This window comes from Eleutherodactylus coqui, chromosome 4 (genome assembly GCF_035609145.1).
Source record: "Eleutherodactylus coqui strain aEleCoq1 chromosome 4, aEleCoq1.hap1, whole genome shotgun sequence".
Lineage (NCBI taxonomy): Eukaryota > Metazoa > Chordata > Amphibia > Anura > Eleutherodactylidae > Eleutherodactylus > Eleutherodactylus coqui.
In genome coordinates, this window is record NC_089840.1 from 77623466 (window position 1) to 77642386 (window position 18921).

General features: G+C 44.8%; 1 protein-coding gene across 2 annotated transcripts; it reads right to left on the reverse strand.

Annotated features, from left to right (window-relative positions):
- Positions 1-14: 14 nt before the first annotated feature.
- On the reverse strand, positions 15-16428 carry TSR1 (TSR1 ribosome maturation factor). Of its 2 annotated transcripts, none has more exons than XM_066599703.1 (15): positions 16276-16428; positions 14024-14127; positions 12709-12925; positions 12471-12605; positions 10906-11330; positions 9038-9194; positions 7319-7494; positions 6000-6199; positions 5754-5916; positions 4016-4126; positions 3798-3930; positions 2588-2704; positions 2179-2319; positions 1001-1075; positions 15-193 (listed from the first exon to the last, which is right to left on the reverse strand). In XM_066599703.1, exons 1-15 carry the CDS (start codon positions 16388-16390, stop codon positions 15-17), a joined length of 2448 nt encoding a protein of 815 aa, XP_066455800.1. In that variant the 5' UTR covers positions 16391-16428. The 2 variants fall into 2 exon arrangements, with proteins under 2 accessions (XP_066455800.1, XP_066455799.1); XM_066599702.1 differs by having other exon boundaries at positions 9038-9197.
- Positions 16429-18921: the final 2493 nt, after the last annotated feature.

Sequence of the window (18921 nt, forward strand, 5' to 3'; positions counted from 1 at the left end):
TACTGCCAAAAGATTTACTCCATCTCCACTTCTGCAGGTTCAAGCTGAACCTCACTCTTCACCCAGGTCACTGGTGGAGGTACGTATGGGTCATAGATCCATTTAGGATAAACACGCTTATACAGGTTCATTAATACAGTGTCCTGGGACTTCAGCTGTCCATCGAAATGGCACTTCATGTGTCCATGAGTTCCTGAAAAGTGAAAGACAACATTGATTATGTAGTGTTGTGAGCATTTACCAGCAACCTATGGAAATAACCGAAACACTTGATAACATGGCTCCAGCTTTCATTTTTATCTAAGGAAACCTTTCCTATTGTGCCATTCAGGTTTTCACTAATAGACCTGTCTAAATAATAGTGCACCAGTGTTCCTGATGCCAAAGCCAGAAGTAGGTACAAACGTAATAAGATATATACATCGCCTGCTGGATCCACTTGTCTCAAAAACACCTCCTTGGTCTCTGTCCCTGCCAGTCTTTTACGCTGGACATAAAATAGTTTGTATCCAGCTAAAAAGTCTGACGGGCAGAAAACTTGTAAAACGTAAATCAAAGGGTTCTCCGTTACACATTGAACCTTATGTTCCAGCCAGGTTTTAGCCCTACATTATACCCTGTAGAATCCTTGTGGATCAGGCGTCCATTCATGCTGGGGCATCATTTTATTTTTAATAAATACTACTGATAACTATTTTGCAAAAATTAGAGGACTGAAAACAAAAACAGAAAAAAATTAATTAAAAAGTTTTGACCTGCTTCGTATTTTGGCTTACAAATATTGACGAAAATACTGTTGTGTGAAAAGGGTCTAACTGGGACAAAATTAAAACTGAAATGACAAGTACAAAATGAGTTGTTTTTTTCTTCTCCACCATTCCCTAACTGGATATCAGATGCAACAAGTATCACATTTTCGGAGTGTTTATGGATGAGAGATGAGACCCCTGACTCATTACAACGTGTTAACCGAATAGGGTCCGATTTATGAAATCCTCACCTAGCGGCTCCTTGATATGTCCTCTACGGCCCCACTTTGTGCGCATCTCCACCGGTTTAAACCACAACACATCCTCTGTGAAGACAACAAATCAGTGTTAAAAACATGAATGGCTACAACAGGTCCCATAAGAGAAGTATATAAAGAGATACTGGGAGCATCACTTGAATGTCATAATTTCATGATTTGTGGGACCCCCATCAATACTGAAAACAAAGGGTCTACTGCCATTCAGCCTTCCCCAAGATAAAGGAGTGGTTGCCTTAGGACCCATTTCCAGGGGCATATATTTACAAGTTGTACCGGAGATTTTCAAGCAGAGCTCTTATCAGACATCACACGATCGGTCACTGCCAGATTTCGGTCTGTGATACAGACCAGAATAGAACGTGCTGCAATATTTTTAATTTTTTTTTTTTTTAATTCACATAGACCATCAGTCCGTGTGAAAAAACATCAGTATGAATATAGTTATAATGGGTATGTGTGTAATCTGTGAAATATGCCACTTAGGCTGCGCAAGGGAACTACACTTGGCCTCATTCAAGTGAATGGGAGTGGCTGCAGTTCCCTGCACAATGGGGCGGTCAGAAACACTACAGGCAAGTAAAAAACAATGTTGCAGTGCCTTTATTTTCAGAATCAGAAGGGGTCACCCCCCCCCCCCCCCCGGGATCACCCCTCCCCTCCCTCCCCCCTCAGATCATAAAGTTATGGCATATTCTAGCACTATACAATGTCTTTTGAGATGAGAAAACCCCTTTCAGAGTTTTTTTTTCTGCACCCCTCAAAGCGATTATTGACGAAGTCCTGTAAGTTAAAAAAAGTTGGTCAACGCCTTTGAGCCTCAAGAGCTAAATGTATGGGCTCATAGACGCAGACATGCTAAATCCAGCGATGCGAGTCTTGTTCTCACCTTCCTTGCCATGCAATATCAAAGCCGCTGCTGAATGCTTTTGGCAGACTACTTGTGCACACAGAGCAAGGACTGGTCTTCTCATTTTGTGCACGCACCAAGTACTCAGCCGGATCCATGTAGCAGTAGCTTTGACATTACACAGTGGGGAAATGCTAGGGAAGGTGAATTTAAGACTTGTATCACTGGATGCAGCGTATCAGAACCTATGAGCCCATAGGAGTTAACGGAGGGAATGTTCTAACCAGATATTGTTACATACCTCTATTGAAGAACATATAGCGCACCACTGCAGTTTTTCTCATTATCTTAAATGGGTGACCACTCAGCACCACCCGTTTGATAATGATCCTGTCAGGGTCCACACTTAGAAGAGATCCAGTGGCAATTAGATCATGCATCCCTATGAAAAGGAAAAGATGTAGATATTTTACAAATACCGCAATACAGCAAAGACTCTAGTGCTATACACATAACTAATGAAGGATACTGTTGGCATTTGTGGGTTGCACCACTTGCCCTTCATTTACAGCTGGGAGCACACATCTTTTAGCGACTGCCCCATCAACATCTTTTATATAAACTTGCTAAAGGAGTCTGAAGCACAACATAGACAACAGAAGGCATCAGATATAAGGGTTACGTATCACTGCACTGAATAATAAACTTACCGTTGGCGCGCTGCTTGAACATTAATACTGATGCCGTAGGGAAAGTAATGGGGGCATAAACCGTGACCACCACAGCTGCATCCAAACGCAGGAAACGCTCAGATTTGTGTTTATCCGCTAGAGGAGGAAGAAAAGAAACCAGTGAACGCCCATGAAGATGCCATATTAATGTTATATACCTAATACAGAGTTATACAGGACTGTATATTAAATAATGCAATTATTTTAAAGGGTTTTCTGGGCTTTTATTAAAGATGACCTTCCTCAGGATTGGTCATCAATAGTTGATCTGTTGTGCAGGATCCCTGCCGATCAGCTGATCGCCTATGCCTGCTGTCAGTGCAGCAAAGCTGAAAATGTAGTAGATGACTTTGCTCCCATTGAAACTAATGGCAAAGAAGCTACCCATTACACTTCTGACCCTGATGACTACATCAGGCCCCGCTTCACTGACAGCGGGCCGGATGAGCTGCCTGGTGGGGATCCCCGCTGATCAACCAATATTGACCTATACTGAAGATAAATTAATAGTAAAAGCCTAGAAAATCTCTTTAATACGACAACATAATTAACAGATGCCCACAAAGAAATAAACCCAACAATAAAGGTCTAAACTAGGGGTGCACAAACTGCACCCTGGGGGCCACATGCAGCGCCATTCTTTGTGCCCCAAAACCCTCTGGACACAGAAATACTTGTCTGTGTGGCATGTAGTTTCCATGTCAGGAATAACATAGTATATTAGGCTGAATGAAGACAACGTCCACCTAGTTCAGCCTGCTTCAACCCCCTTGTTGATAAGAGTGGCACAGAGCCGAGGGACAGGCAAGTACTATTGGTACACATGTAGCCATCACTGAGTCCCCCACTGGTACTTCAGAAAGGAGTACAAAAGCTAGAGGTGACCATCAATGAGTTGTTCAATGTTGGGCCATTGCTACAACACCCATATGCATGCATGGTCCACTACCTGGAGTACTTATATGGCAGAAGGTGGTACTCTTGTTAGGTGGAGGTTCCTCTTTCAGGTCACCCAACTATCAGATACAAAGTATATTCTTTTGCTATTCCATAAACCTTACAATCAGTAGTATCCTTATACGGTTTATTGTGGCCCTTTCTAGTATTTCAACATGTTAACATGGCCTTCAGACCAGAAATGGTTCTGCACCCCCTGGTCTAGACTGTCATTGGCGGTGGGGTTTCATACCAGACGTATGCTGCGAGTACAGCGGTGCTGCTCGGAACCGTCGAAAGCCACAGTGAAATATCATCTCTTCCTTGGCCTGCACCGGTTCAGTGTTGCCAGCGTGTCTCCTCACTAACATGTTCACAACAGACATCTACAAGTATAAGAAATGCAACTAGGTGACCAGCTGTTTAAAATCAATGCATTTGTTTTACTGGAATGGCAAAACCAGCGCTCACCTTCTGTTCATGAGGAAGCAGTGAATAGAGAACAAGCGGCTCTCCCTGCTTGAAGTGTTCCAACACCGAGACCGGTACTCCAGTGATGTGTACCGTGACATACCAGCCAACCTACAAGGCAAAAAATAAAAATGGTACACGATTTGTGCACACGAGACGAACGTTCAAAAAAGAATGTATAAACTGTGTTTTCACAGAGAATATGTAAAATATATGCATAGATTACAGCACAACAAACGCTACTACTAATGACCATTAAAAGGGGTCTTCTGGGACGTTGGTACATCAATATTACATCAGTAGGGCTCTAAAGGCCCTTTTACACGCAGCGATTATTGCTCAAAATTTATCCAAACAGACAAAAATAAGCGATATGATCATTACATGTAAGCGCGGGCATCGTGCACTTTTTGTTTGAATGATGGATTTTAGTTAAACTTAAAATCCATCGTTGAGCCGCTGAAAGACTGAGCAAATATATTCCATTTGAATGTATTTCTCCCATCTTTCAAAAGACTGCAGGATGTTCTCCCCGCGGCATGTTTACACTAGCTGCGAGGAGAACAATGCAATCTGTTGGCAGCCAGGAGGAGAACAAAGTAATGTGTCGGCAGCTGTTTGCACAGCTGGGCTCTGCAAACAGCTCCTAGATGTCCTTTTACATGCAAATGAAGATGATTAAGTATTAATGGCCACTAACACTTTAGGCAAATACATCGCTCAAACTTTCAGTCTTTGAAAGATTATCTTTGTGTGTAAAAGGGCCTTTACTCTATCAACCCCACCAATCTGCAGTGTTAATTGTTCACCAGGCACAGCTGTGTACTTCTAGTAGAGATTATGCCTGGTATAACAGTTCAGTTCCATTCACTTGAATGGGACAAAGCTGCAGTAAATTAAAATGTATGAAGCTGCACCTGGTAAACAATGAAGAGGACGCTGTACTCACCAGACCGCTAGAGCCCTTTCATACAGCTCATCTGTGGGGCTGACAAATATCGGCCCGCACTAATATTTACAACTTATCTTTAGAATAGTGCATGAATGTTAAAGGGATATTCCCAAAATTGACTTCTACCACCCATCCACAGTGGTCACTGAACCTCCGCAGTGACGTGGAGATTGAAAGGAACGGTGGCCAAGTATGCACAGTGCCATTCATTTCAATGGGCTAACAGAAATGGCTGTGTACAAGCAGGTCAGTTTGGGAAATTTTATAAAAATATTCAAAGGTTGACCCTTTAAGCTGCTTGGTTACATGTCGATACACCTGAATATACCTATACAGTGTGTATGCATTAAGGAAGAATTCTTAAAAGTGGTTGTGCCACGAAAATAAGTTATCCCCTATCCATAGGATAGCAGAATAAGTATTGGATTGTGGGGGTCCGACTGGTGTGATACCCACCAATCACAAGAACATGGGCTCCAAAAAAAACGTAGCATCGGTCAAGCACTATATTAATTTCAATGGGACTGCCAGAGATAGCCAAGTTAAAGCACTTGGTTGTTTCCAGCGCTCCCATTGACATGACTAGAGCAGTAATGCACACATGACTACCTCTCCATTTATTCAGAGATCTTTGGGCCCCTCATTCTCATGATCGGTGAGGGGTCTAGAAGTCCAAACCCCACCAATCAGAAAGTTATCTTCCATCCTGTTGATAGGGGATAACTTTTTGTGGTACAACCCCTTTTAAGCTGAAGGAATATAGTTACACTTTAACCTATCAAATACCATGGCGCCTTCATACTCCTCCTGCTCCAATTCTCGGAAGATACGTTTCCTGGTCCGGAAAAAGTCAAGAAACTGAAAGATGCGAGCATAATCTCTGGGAAGATTTTCCTTAGGATCCCACGGTGATGTGCGAAAGCTTTTCAAACCACGATACTTTTGAAACCTTGAAATCAAAAATAACCAAAAAGTTGAAAAGCCAACGGGATTGTGAAGCACTACTCAGTGGAGGCGTTTACAAGACCTTACCGGACTCTGGCTAGCTGATCTCGTGGAGTGTCCACCTCATCTGGGAACATCTCATCCTGCCGCTGCAGTTTATATTTCTCCAGCATCTGCTCTTCCTCCGCTTCATCAAGGTTTTCATCATATTTGTCATCCCGAGTGCTGTCTGGGATCGTGACCGTCTCACTCTCTTCCTCTGGCTCTTCGGCACTACCTTCCTCTTCCTGACAATACAACACAATGTAATTCAGTGGCATTACAACAAATGGTTTAGAAAGTTTCCAATTTCTGGCAAAAGTATTCAGAATTTAGATATATCACCCGAAAATTAGTATCTGCCAAACAAATAATATCAAGAAAATCAACCAACATTGTAAATGTGTTCAGGTCTTTCAACCAACTCTTGCCAAGCACCGCATTGGATGGTAACGTTTGTCTGCGAGGGTTACCAAATCACAATCCCCCCTATAGGGCCTACTATGTCAAAATAACAAAAGAGTACTTACCTGTCCTCTGCCGGCGAGATCCAGCACTGCGGACTTGACATGGTCCCGGTGATTGTTGTGGTAAATGTTACCCGATCGCCGCAGCATCACTGCCTGTTCTCCTGGCATCAATGATTACATCCTGGGCACCATGAGTCTGAAAACGTGATGCTGCAGCAGTCAAGTGACTTCCAGTGATGATATCGACCACAGCATTGAATTGTGGCAGAGGACAGGTAAGAACAGCTGCTCTTATTATTTTAGCACAGTGGCCCTACAGGGAGAATGCTGTCTGGTAACTGGACAACCCCTTTACTTTTTTTTAAGCTTTTCTCCCCCCCCCCTGCACATTCCGGACCATGGTAGGTGTTTAGTATTAAAGCTCAGCCCCCATTTACTTCAATATAGCCAAACTGCAACAGAAGTTCTGGATTTACTTAGAATGGCCACAGGTCTCGCATTTAAGCATTGATTGCCAGTGATTAGTCAGCCCTGATGCCGAATACATTTTTTAAAAAACAGCGTGGCCCCAAACAGCCGACCTCTGTGTTATTGCAGCGCTGACAGCATGCGCCCGCATAGCTGATTGCTCGGGATCCTGAGCGACGGATGCCGGCTGATCAACTATTGATGACCTGATAAGTCATCAATAGTATTTCAGTGGAAAACAGCTTTAAAACTTAATGGCGGTTTTTGACACAAAGTAACAAGCGACGCATTTCAACCCCAGATTGGGTTCTTCCTCGGGTTTGCAGCTCCCTATGTGTGAAGTATGGACTAGCATCATGATCCATCCTCATGAAGCGTCTCCGTGTGATTGTAGTCATATCTAGCTTTTTGAAGCACGTGGTAACATACCTCAGAAACTGCTTCATCCATAGCATCTTCCTGATCATCATCATCCATGTCATCGTCGTCATAATCATTATCTTCACCATCTTCTTCCCCACTTTCCTCATCATCCAAGATCCATGCGGCTTGGTAAGTGGACGTACCTTTAGGAACCTTTTTTTGTACTTTCACTTTTAAGGAATCTATTGGAAAAGTTACAAAGCAAATTTATAAACCTGTTCCAACAAAGTGTTTACAATATACTACAACATAAAAGAAAGTGAAGATTCCACCCATTGTCTATCATGGAGGCACGTCTTACAGTAGCCGCATTGTGCCGACTGTATTTGATGTACTTTTCATGGCTGGTCCCCTATTGCTCTTAAAAAGGTGGTTCAGATAACATGAAGCACATGATCACATAGCTAAGGAGTTCCAAAGATGGTGAATCATTTGAATGTTGATGCAGCTTTCACACCTTCACGCCCCAGAAAGCTCTTTAACATCCTGGGCATCTAGTATTTGAACGGGAGCCAATCCCACTCCATATATTGCAAGTGTTGTGACAGCTGACACCTACCCGTAAAGCAGCAATCAGCATGAGTGCTGATCCAGGCTGTTGACCCTTTAAATGTCCGATTGCGAGGTGCGTTTTTATTTAGTTGTTTAATTATTGTAAAAAATAAAAAAAGTTTAAAAAAGGAGAAAAAAAAAGTTCCCATATTTATAATTAAAAAAAAAAAAAAAATCAAAACAAAAACGCCAAAACACAAATTGGGTTTACGATCTATCAAAGTAACGTATAACTAATCTCACACAGTGAATGTCAGGGGAAAAAAAGCCAGAATTGAGCTTTTTGGATCACCCGGCTTCCAAGAAAAAAAAATGTAATAAAAAAGCGATCAGAAAGTGATAGTAACCCCAAAATGGTACCAATAGAAGCTACAGGACATCTTGCAAAAAATGAGCCCTCGCACAACTATACTGACGGAAAAAAAGCTATGTCTGTCAGAAGATGGTGGCAGAAAATAATATTTTTTTCCAATGATGTTTTCATTTTTATTAGTAGAGTAAAAAAAAACCCCAAACTATTTAAATCTGGTATCGTCCTAAACCACAGAATAAAATGGTGTCATTTTTTCCGTAGTTTGTTCAACATAAAATAAGAACAACCCTTTCCCCAAAGATGGCGGAATTGTGGGGGGAGGGGTTGGTTCATTTTACTCCACTTAGAAATTTTTTAAAGTTTTCCAGTACATTATATGCTACACTAAAATAGTAGAATTCAAAAACACAACTCATCTCACTAAAAAAAACAAGCCCTCAGCCAGCTACGTCGATGAATCAATTATAATAAGAGTTATGATTAGAGATGAGCGAGCGTACTCGCTAACGCAAATTACTCGAGCGAGTAGTGCCTTATGCGAGTACCTGCCCGCTCGTCTCAAAAGATTCGGGTGCCGGCGGGGGAGAGCGGGGAGTTGCGGGAGTGAGAGGGGGGTTTGGAGAGAGTGAGAGAGAGATCTCCCCCCCGTTCCTCCCCGCCAGCACCCAAATCTTTAGAGACGAGCGGGCAGGTACTCGCATAAGGCACTACTCGCTCGAGTAGTTTGCCTTAGCGAATACACTCGCTCATCTCTAGTTAGGATCTTTTTGGGGAGGAAAAAACAAAAAAGTTTTAAAAACGGACCGCGTCATTGAGGATTCAAGAACACCACCAAGGATAACATGCTAGAAAAGATTTACCCTCAGCTTCCTTGAGCTCCTCCTCAGTAGGCCATGTTTGCTCGCCTTCCATTGGATCAGGAACAACCTCAGACTGCAGAGACTCTTTGACTGATGGATCAGCCTTCATTAGAACCTTCACATCCTCCTCCATCTCCGCACAGTGACCAGGCTCATCCTGCTAAAGGCCACACAGTGAATAGTATGTAATAGTACAATAAGACAATGCTATCGGCATAAATGGTTTTCTGCATACACTCGTTCCTCTATATTGTACACAATACCATTTCACTTGGAAGATGCTGCTTCTCTTTATCCATCTGACTACAGAATTAGTTACTTTTAGCTATATGAATTTTATCCTTGGTTATATAGAAAAGACCTTTTAAAAAAAAACTTCCAATACTCTGAAAATACAAGTTTGCCACACTACACGAAATCCGTCTTGAACAATAGAGAAGCCTGAATCCAAGGACAAGGAGATGCTGAGACAGTAGGTAAAGGTCATAAAATTTTGAACAAGTCCTACGTGCAAAAAATGCGTGCCTTCTTGTGCCCGGTCCATCAGTTTACTAAAGGCCTTTTTACACACTATTATCGCTCAAAAGCCATCTTTTGAGTGATAATCGTTGCGTGTAAATCTACCCATCTTGACTTTTCTGAGGAATGATGATTTTATGTTCGCCATAAAATCCATCGCTCAGCAGAAGAGCTGATAGCAGGGACTTCACCTGTGTTCTCCGCAGGGAGAGCTGATAACATTGGCTCAACTGTCAGCCCTGTGGCAGAACGAAGAGAATGTATTCAGAGAACAGACCACCCACTGTTCTCTGAATATAGCTCCCGGCGGCTCACAAGCATTAATAAGCTACTTTTGAGCGATCATCTTTGTGTGTAAAAGGGCCTTAAAAGTGGGCTGAGATTAACAAAAGGAGGCATGACCTCACCGGCCTGTTCGATTCATTGTAATTTGGAATCTGGCGTAAATTACTGCTGAAATCTGTGCCAACTCATAGTTAGCGTAGATTTCAGTCTGGCATATGGACCAACATACCAAATGCCATTTTAAGTAAACTTTCCCCAAAGTTTTTGGGGATCTTTAGAATCAAGTTTGTGAGTATTTCATTTCTGTATTACTTACATTATAAGTAAAATTATGTAAGTTAAGGGGCTTGTCTGTAACTTTTACTATGGATGACCTATCCTCATGGATCCCCTCTGAGCAGCTGATTGCTGGTCACGCCGTAAGTGAGGACAGCGCAGGAGGCAAATAGTGTTGTCAACATTGCAGCAGCCTGGTTCTGTATTGAGGATAGGTCATCAATAGTATAGGTCCCAGGCAACCCCTTTAACCCTTTCCAATCCACTGTCTGACATCTAAAGACATTCTGATTGAAGGCTGTACAGCTCCGATGTCGGAAGACGTCCGGCAGGGTATTCTTATTGTATATTACTGGTCGCTCTGTTGTCGGGGGCCTCTCCAGCATGTCCCATACCCCAGTACTGGCTCTAGCCAGCAGATGGCGCTATTGTATAATGGCAGAAAGAGAAAACCCACTAGGAAGCACTGAATCCAAAATTGGATTGCAAAGGGTTAAAGATCTTTCTGTCAACTACACATCTGCTAAATTAGAGATGTTTCCCATTAATCTCATCACAAAGTGATGTTCTGTCCAAGAACAGGTGTCAGCAGCTATTGGCTGCTACAGTCCCTTGTCCGTGGGCAAAATAGTACTGGTGGCACGGGAGCAGTGCAAAGTTTAAAAGGTATATTAGTTAACTTTTTGGGCATCTGTAATTTGTAAAACCCCGTTAAGCACTTCTGCCCTCATATTTCATTACACAAAGCAAGAAAAAAAATCTATTACAAGTCAGTCAACAAAACGTACCGCCATTTCCACATCCTGTCCTTTCTTGGTCTTGTGGACTCGTGGATTCAGTGGATAAGGATCAGGCGGGGCATCGATCTGAGACATCTCAAAGTCACCATGGCCAACAATATGAATCAATCTGTTAACATTAAGTTCCTGCCCCCGGACATAGCCAGACACTTTCAATGTGCCCACCAGGCTACTCTCATCGGATGGCTGAAAAGTCACTCTGTGTGCCAGCATGTAAGAACGCCTTTCCCTGAATGCCAAGTGTCTCTGTTTCTGGGTAGATATTTGCCGTAAGAGCAAGGCAGCTTCTTGTGCCGTATCCACGTGACACAGCTTTGCATCGGGGAACCTCTTCTCCATCACCTTACTCAGATGCTTCTTCGTGTCATTTCTTTTCTTTATCGGGATGTCATTCATACCCTGCACCGCGAGTGCTGGAGCAAGGGAAAGAAAACATGTCAGTTATACTGTGTGCAAGTTAGAAAGAGCACAAGATCAGAATGATGCAAGGGCTAAATCAAGCAGATCCCACCTGCCACGAAACATGGATATTGAAGCCATCACTGTGGCAAATTAAAAACACAGGCAAAACAGTAAAAAACTGCTTAAAAGGCCACGTGCACCTCTACACTATTGTTTTTCTTTAAATCAATGGGTTTTTGGAAATGAAGACTTTGTAACTGGTTTTCGTTAAAAACGTATGGCAGACTTCTATGCTTGTATTATTTTCCAAGGCACCGCAGATTGGAGGAGCTAAGGCTGCTCACACCTGCATTAGTGCTCAGTTCAGACTTTCCATCTCTCTGCCCCTTTTTTGGAGAAAGGAAAGGAAACTGAAATTTAAAAAAATTATCAGTTTTTCCCTCATTGATTTCCATGAGGTTTCAAAAAGAAAAAAAAACGGAAAGCAAAACAAGAGCCACAGAGAAAACGTATAATGGACAGATTTGCACCTCTTCCACATTTTGGACCCACTCCTGGTTTGGGCTTACATATACTGCTGTCTCAGTGAGGCCTAAATGTGTAATATATACTGCAGGGCCCCTTTATCAGAGACACCCATTCAGTAGCGCCTTGAACCTGTTTTGGCCTTCAGAACTACAGTAGGTTGTCATAGTATAGATTCCACTATGTGCTGAAATGGTTCTACAGGAATATGGGCCCCCGCGGACAGGGTGGTTTCTTGCAGTTGCTGCAGATTAGATAGTGATATGCTCTGAAAAACTAACAGGAAGGGTTCATCAATTCATGCTGCTTGTGCCAAATTCTGACCTCCCATCAGCACGGTGCACCTGGATTCACCTGACCAGGTGATGTGAATGCACTGCTCAGTGATGACATTTTTGTGGTCTTTCGCCCTGCAAAAATAGAAGCCTGACCAATTCCAGGCAGCTGTATGTTAGGCTCTGTGTTATCAGGAGCCCAATGAGTTGTACTGGACAGAATTCCGCAGAATCACAATACCAGTGCGATATTCCATATTCTGGAAACGCCATAGTTTATCTTCGGACAGAAATTATTCATAACACTTTCCAGGCATGTAACTGGCTGTTTACACACCGGACTCGTCTTACCGAAACTAGGCAGGCCTTGGGCAAACAGGCACGAGAGGCAGTAGTCTCCATAACTGTCCCATCCCTCCTGAGGGTCCACGACAAACAGAAGGGTATCCGCCACTTTGGCCAGATCCAAGAGAGAATGAAGGTCATCTGTAAGTCAAGAGTAGAAGGTGAAGTCGGCACATTTCAGTACAGCTTTTATAGCAAAGCAGAATGGTTTTTAGTGATGACCCACTTTTGGGTTTGTGCTTACCCTTGTTTGCTTGAACATAGCACCATCGCTGCTTCATCTTAGGAGACACGAGGGCAAACTTGCCATTCTTGGCGTCATCTTCATGAAGTACAGTGCTCTCATTGCTCTGTACCAGTTTCAGGATGCTACTTGTAACCACCTCCGCATGGAGGGGGACCACAACAACGAGGTGCGGGGGGCCATCTTTACTTCCCAAGCTGCGCTTCTCTGTAAGCACCTACACAGATTATACAACATACTGCTAGTAAGCAACATATACTGGTAATGTGTCTTTGTGTACTTCTACTGCTACATCTGAGCATGGCCTGACCACTAGTTATTGGCCTTACTGTTTGCCATACCGTGACTTGGATATGGTTGGGGTATGAGGCTATTGCACAGTTTGCAGTTGTTTCCACTTGTCAATCAGCCCAAGACCCAGAATGGTGTATCGCTGCAATATACCAGCACCTCCAAGCCAACCTGGAACAAGATGGCTGCCACGGCATTGGAGTAAAAAGAGGTATATTTTTTAAACCCTTATGGACCAGAGTGTCTCAGTCCTAAAGGACCAGATATTTTTTAGCGATTTTACCCATGTGATGGTTTTATGGACCCATTTTTTTTCTTAAGATGCCAAAACTTTTTTCCAACTTTCTTTTCATTTGTATTTTATTCTCTAAATTTTTTTTCACTTATTTTGTAACAATTTTTTTAGCACTTTTAAGTCTCCCATAATGTCATATCAGGACTTTGGGGGTCATTCACTGGCTTTTTTTCTTATTTCAGTTTTCCCACTTGTAACTTTGGCATCCATAGGACCCCAGTTACAGGTGAAAACATCCCCTTAGTGAAAGTAGTGTCTGGTAGAGCTGATCAGGGTCTGCTAAGACCCAGCAGCTCTACCATGCTGGGGGGCGACAGTGATCACATGATTGCCAAGTCTAATAGACTGCCACTTCCTCTATTCACTACACTGCCTGGAAAAGATAAGGAAAATGCGCTTATAAATGGCTTCTATCTTCCCTTCCGGATCCCAACCCGCTCTTACTAGGCTGCAGCAGCTTTAAACCTGCGCCGTATTTTTACTATCGGCAGGGATTAATGCGCAGGACTAGGCGCTGTATATTTATGGTCCTTAACGAGTTAATTTAAAAGATACCATTATAGAGGACACCATAGAAGTTTCTTCCAATCGGATTCTGATAAAGCCTTGTGCACAGATCCCGCACTGCTGTGTACATCCCTGGACAGGGCTTTGTACAGGCTATTCTCCCCTGGCCCTACAGGTCCATACAATAGGGCACAAGACTGCTAATACATGCTGTATACTCACAGCATCTTTCCTCTGTCTGCGGATCTGGTTGGCTTTATGTCTCCTGTCCACCTTGCGCAAATCTTTCTTCAGTTTTTTGCTGAGAACCTTAGCAGATACGCGTCCTAGAAGAGATCGAAGAATAGAAATGTAGTTACATCACTGACACTATGCAATCCTGAAGGAAGCAAATCCTGCTACTTCATAAAGGCCTAAAGAACGCAGAAGATATTGCAATGTGCCGGGTCGTGAAACACAATGATACGGGCAGGAACATTGCCGAGTGTTTCACATGATAAACCCTGTATAGCAGAGGTAGTCAACTGGCGGACCGCACCAGAGCGAACGAGCTAGCGGACATCATTCGCTGGCTCATCTAAAAGAACCCTCAGGCTGTGATCACACAAACGGGTCGGATTCTGACTGTGAGCCCAGCCGGTGACCCAGCGTACCTGCTTGAACTGTATTGCGTATGAGCGCGGTGGCTCGCCAGCAATCATGCGCAGTACAGGGTTTTTTTCCTCTCCTTTGTTTGCATTTTCCGCACTGTCGCTAGACGATGACGTGGGTTGGACACCGTCCGCAGCAAAAACTTCAAACAGTTTCCACGTGAGCGACAACAATATCGCTGAGAAAACCGCAGCGATATCGCACCTGTGTTCTGTGCAACATCGCGATTTTGTGTCGCTACAGTCGCACATGGTACTACAAGGTCACGCAACTTTGTAGCACCACAAGCGAAGAATTTCGGGAGCGGAAGCAGAGCGAGCGAGGGCTTGAAATATAAGCCCTACCCCCAAAAATAAGCCCTAGCTGCAGTAAAAAAATAATATATCACCTAAGAAGCGCTGTCAATCTCCAGCGCGGGTCTGCTCTTCACCTCCAGAACTCGTCTTTCGCCTTCTGCCAGCCCTTCCTGGAATGGGGGATCAAACTCCCCGCCTCCAGGAAGGGCTGGCTGTGATTGGTTTTTGAGCGCCGTGGCTCAGCCAATCAGAGCCGGCGCTCAATGAACCAATCACAGCTATTCATTCATTGGCATGTTCTATTTTGCTGCAGGCTCCACACGGACGGCTTCCATTGACTTTAATAGAAGCCGTCCGTGCGGACACCACACTAAAGCCTCCTGCACACCAAATGCGGAATCCGGCTCGGTACTGGTGTATCTTGACAACTTTGGAACTTGACAAAGACCACAAGTTGGTTGAAACGTTGTTTTATGCTGGAGGAATTAAAGCGTTTGAAATAATTTCCGTGGATGCTGCTTCACCTCTATTACACATTGATTCCTGTTAAACTCGGTCCAGTGGATCCAGGACCGATTAAGAAGCGTGCAACTTCCTGCCCAGTGGGTTCCTCCCTCAGATAGAGGTTTGGCGTGTGCTGTCGTCGATTGTCTTTTTGACACCACCACAGTAATGGGTGGAGACATGGGCTGGGCTGCAAGATATAGAGGGAACACGACCAACTCCGTGCAGCCCCGCTGGATCACTGCCACCCCTCCTGCTACTGGTTTGTTCCGTCTGGCAGATGCTCATCGTTGCCGTCCACCTCGCAGCCCCCAGTCACTACTTTGAGCTGGGATACACAGCGTTCCGCTCACTCCCCTGCTAGTTACTCCTGGATCTCATCAGCCAATCCGAACCTAGGGAAATGACGACTTCCGTTGACTTCAATAGAAGCTGTCCGTGCAATCCGCGAAAAAATGCAGCATGCTGCGATTTTTCCTCCGTTTGCGGAAACCGCAATTGGTTTCCGCAAGTGTGGAGGAAAAATTGATTTTCCATAGCATGCTATGGGTGTCACGTGGTGCTGACGCCCGACGCAGATTCTGCAACAAATATCAGTCCGTGGGCAGGAGCCCTAAAATGCAGCGCACTATTTTGCCTCCACGAGTGGAAAATTGCAATGGATTTCCGCTCGTGTACAGGAAAAAGCGCTGCTCTATAGCGTGCTATGGGCGATATTTGCTGTGGAACCTGGAGGCGTACGCAATGCAAATCCGCCTGTGTGCAGCCGCCGAAGTCAGGCAGGTCTCACGTGACCGGATTCATTTACGGACTCCGCAATCGTCACCCACGCGGACAATCCGCGGTATTCCAAACACATTTAAAAAATAAACCATTGGCATGTGAAGGCAGCCGCTGCAATGGCCGGTAGATTTGGTACAGTTGCAGAGACTGTGTGAGTTCCTCCTCCTCCCCCCATGGGTCCGCATGGCAGCACACGTGCAGCAGACATGGCGGCCGGCACGCCGCACTCTCTGCTCTCACCCTTGTTCTCTCGTTCCTGTGCCCCGCGGCCCCGGTGCCGTCCGCTCTTGTGGGCTTTATTCTGCTGCTTGTACGACCCGGGTCGGTGTACTGCCTGCTGCTCGCCCGCCGCCATTACTACAGCATGGTACAGTGGAGTGGCTGGAAGGAGGTCTGACGTCACAGGGTCATGTGACAGTCACATGACACGTGCAGCGCAGCCAGCTGGGCTGTTGGAGGCGGCACAGGGAAAGATAGGGGCTATGTGATGCTTGTGGGCACAGGGTGAGGGGCATTGAAAATGAAATGGATGGCTGTAGGATTGATAGGAGACACGGATATATATAATTTTTTTTTGGGGGGGGGGGGGGAAGGGGCATGCTTGTACGGTGCACATGAGGAGTTTCTGGAGAAGTGAGACGATCAGATTTGGGGTGGGTAATTTAAGGCGCACACGTGCGGACGGACTGAGCATGTGCCAGGATGGGGACATGGCTGAGTACTGATGTCGGGAGTGCCGGCATTATGGCTCTTTCACACAAGCCTAGCAGTGAATAGGGCCCACTGATTTCATGTCTCGCTAGGCAATCAGTCACCAAAAGGCTCCTTACAACCTCATTGGGGAAGGCATTGAAATGTCAGAAGTGGCAGCCGTATTCAAAGGGTTAACAGCCACAACCCACATTCACATCCATTCCCTGGCCCGAACATGCCACCCACCTGTACCTCAGAAATACTGCGAAAATCCAGATGTTCCTGACCACGGCCACGCTAAAGACACGCGGTGTCACCCTCATCCATTCCAGACCCGACTGCTGCACCTCGCTGTTCATCAGCCTCCCCCGCACCAGACTCTCGTTTCTCCACTCCATACTAAATACAGCAGCTAGTCTCATCCTTCTGTCCTGCCGTTACGCAGACGCCGCCTTTGCACGATGCCAGCCACTGCACGATGCCAGCCACTGCACTGATTGCCCATCCACTGCAGAACTAGATTCAAACTCCTCACCTACAAACCTCTTCATGGCACCGCGCCCCCATACATCGCCTCCCTCCTGTCCACACACCACCCAGCCAGTACACTTTGATCCGCTAACACCCTCAGACTAAACACCCCTCTAACACGAACCTCACATGCTCGCCTCGAGGACCACTCCAGAGCTGCAGCGGCCGGTGGGCAGCCGCCACCCACCATGTATAGAGCAGAATTGCCTCCCAACGCAGCTTCATACAAGCCCTGTGCATCCAGGACATAATTTTGTACCCTGGGGCATGAAGGGGTTAAAAAAAAATTCAGCTGGTAGTCCCCGCTTAAACCAAAACCATTTGTTGTACGACCGCCCGGCTACAGTCAGCCCCCTCTTATCTATCCATCCCCATCACGGCGTTTAGATTTATTGCACCACCTTTTGCTGCTGTGGTCTGGAGTCATAATGTAGCCTTAGCGGCTCCCACTGAAGCTTACTTCACACTGGCGAGCACGATATCGCCGCGAGAAACTTGCAGCAAATATCACATATTCGCTCATGCGATATCTGAGCGTCAGTGAAGCTTTTTCCTGAAAAAATCTTCGCACACCGCTGACGACTGCAATTTCTCACGCGATAGACGGCAACAGGAGTTGCTAACGATAAAACTGCATCCCATGTATAGCGCAAGTTTGTGCAATGCGATAATTCAAAGGCTCCATAGGGAAATGTGGGCGAGAAAAAAAAAAAAAAAAAAAAAGCAAAATGCAGAAAGAGAGGGCATGCAGCGATTTCCAAATATCAAAACATTACAGGACAGGAAACATCGCCCATGGGAATGAAATCATTAAAAATTATGGGACTCCTAATTCTGCATTTTCTCACATCACCAAAAAAAAAAAAGGCATAATTGTTTTCATGCCTATGTGAAAGCGGCCTGACTGGGAGCAATCTCAGTGCAAACACTGCAGTGGCAGCAGAATCAGATGCTTACCTTCACACATCACATACTTGTGGAATCAGCACTGGAGTACATTACAATGTTATAGTTTCTTTCTAAAGGAGATCAGCTATAAGGTGTGAGGATACTTAGGTCATCCATGTCCCTATGGGAAATATATATGCGAATAGAAAGATGGAATACCTCTGCAGCGCCACCTCTTGGAAGGTAGTATCCCTGCATGTCAATGCCAGACTTTTTAGACAAGCCTTACAAACAATGACTGAGAATTGTGAGCCAAAGCCAGAATAACCATCCACAGACATCGTGCAGTAGGGTCCTTTTCCTACCTGACCCACATCTATAGGCCTCTCACTAGCCATGCGAGAAACCTACTGCACAGGGATGAGGAGCAATCGCCCCCAAACAGCTGTCTGTGGATGGTTACTCTGGCTTTGGCTCACAATTTACAGTCATTGTTATAAGGCTTGTCTAAAAAGTCTGGCAGTGACTTGCAGAAATAATAATAAATCTTTATTTGTATAGCGCCAACTTATTCTGCAGCGCTTGCGAAATAGGAAGGCAGAAATGCTGCCTTCCAATAGGCGGCGCGGCAGAAATGCTGCCTTCCAATAGGCGGCGCGGCAGAGGTATTGTTCCATCTAGGGAATAGGATTTTAACAAATCCCATTCGTTCACAAAGAAAAAAGGCCACAGGAGATTCTCAGCATACTGCAGAGCACGTCCTATCCATTGTAG

Bases quoted from the DNA above. Each gene is read 5' to 3' on its own strand.
- TSR1 (XM_066599702.1), bottom strand. From the start codon at position 16,390: ATGGCGGCGGGCGAGCAGCAGGCAGTACACCGACCCGGGTCGTACAAG. The intron at 12,926-14,023 runs GTGAGTATACAG...TAATCTGTGTAG, and splicing joins GCAGACAGAGGAAAGATGCT to GTGCTTACAGAGAAGCGCAG. The intron at 4,127-5,753 runs GTATTTGATAGG...TTTGCCTTGTAG, and splicing joins AGGAGTATGAAGGCGCCATG to GTTGGCTGGTATGTCACGGT.